This window comes from Crocuta crocuta, unplaced genomic scaffold (assembly GCF_008692635.1).
Source record: "Crocuta crocuta isolate KB4526 unplaced genomic scaffold, BGI_CrCroc_1.0 scaffold440, whole genome shotgun sequence".
Classification (NCBI taxonomy): Eukaryota; Metazoa; Chordata; class Mammalia; order Carnivora; family Hyaenidae; genus Crocuta; species Crocuta crocuta.
In genome coordinates, this window is record NW_027527457.1 from 150,059 (window position 1) to 151,163 (window position 1,105).

Below are 1,105 nucleotides of genomic sequence, written 5' to 3' on the forward strand. Positions count from 1 at the left end.
TGGTTCTGCCCGGGCCTACCTGCCCCAACTCATACCCTCTCTGTGTCACCACACCCTTCTTTCATCCCTGGTCCAGGGTTTGGAGTACCTGGAACTTGGTCCAGCAGCTGGGGCTGCAGAACTGGTAGACTGTGCGATCAACCTTGTTGTAGTAACAGGGGTCAGAGAGGCTGCGGCGGCAGAAGCTGCAGGGTCGGGGAGGGCCTGGGGCACAGAAAGAAAGGGAAAGAGAGAGAGAGAGAGAGACAAAGAAAGAAAGAGAGAGAGAAAGACAGAGATATAGAGAGAGAGAAGGAGAGAGAGAGAGAGCACACAGAAGGTGTAAGGCAGTGCAGAGATGGAACAGGAAATCCATGGGAAGATGTGGTCGGGGCTGAGGTTGGGCAGCAGGGATCACTTTAGAAGAGGGGAGCACGGGAGGTAGAAGGAAGGCCAGCAGGGGTCTCAGAGAAGAGGGCTTTGCACCTACCAGTGAGCCCTGCCTGCTTCACTTTGTAAGAGGTGGTACAGCACAGGGAACAGAACAAGCTGGTCTTGCCATTACGATCCACATGTGATAGCATCTCAAAGTTCTTACACAGGGTCTTGCACCAGACACATGGGTACACACGTGTGTTTTTCTGTGAGGATGGGGAAGGAGAGGCTGAGGCTGGATTTGTCCCTTCGCTTTTATTTGTTTTATTTTTTAAAACATGAGATATTTCAGGCATACAAAAAAAGAATAGATGATGATATAACAAAGACCTGTGTATCCACCAGCCAGCTTCAAAAATAAAACATAACAGATACAATTGAAACCCCCTTTATTTGTTTTATTCCTCCCAACCCTTGACCTGTCAGGCACCTTTATTTGTCACCCAGGAACCGCACCCCCTTCCACAGCCCTCTAACGCACTACTCCCTCGGCCCCACCTTCTTGTACGCCCCCAAGCAGGTTGTGTTGCAGAACCGCTTTTGTTGGCCCTCGTGGAAGAGGAGCTCAGGGCCAGGGCTCCCGGTCTTGGTGTAGATGTAAGCCCCGCACTGGTCACAACAGTTGGTTTTCAGTCCCTTGTTGGCCCGGAATTTGGAGAAGCAAGAATCGCTGCAGAGCCGGTGCACCACG

At 51.5% G+C, this 1,105-nt stretch overlaps 1 protein-coding gene across 1 annotated transcript in view; it reads right to left on the reverse strand.

Moving 5' to 3' along the window:
- Positions 1-1,105, reverse strand: part of ZMYM3 (zinc finger MYM-type containing 3) — a 16,168-nt gene that overhangs the window by 9,891 nt on the left and 5,172 nt on the right. The window contains 3 exon segments of the mRNA XM_077763166.1: positions 53-204; positions 470-620; positions 913-1,105. The exon segment at positions 913-1,105 is cut by the window's right edge and continues 3 nt beyond it. Coding sequence (XP_077619292.1) covers positions 53-204; positions 470-620; positions 913-1,105 — 496 coding nt within the window.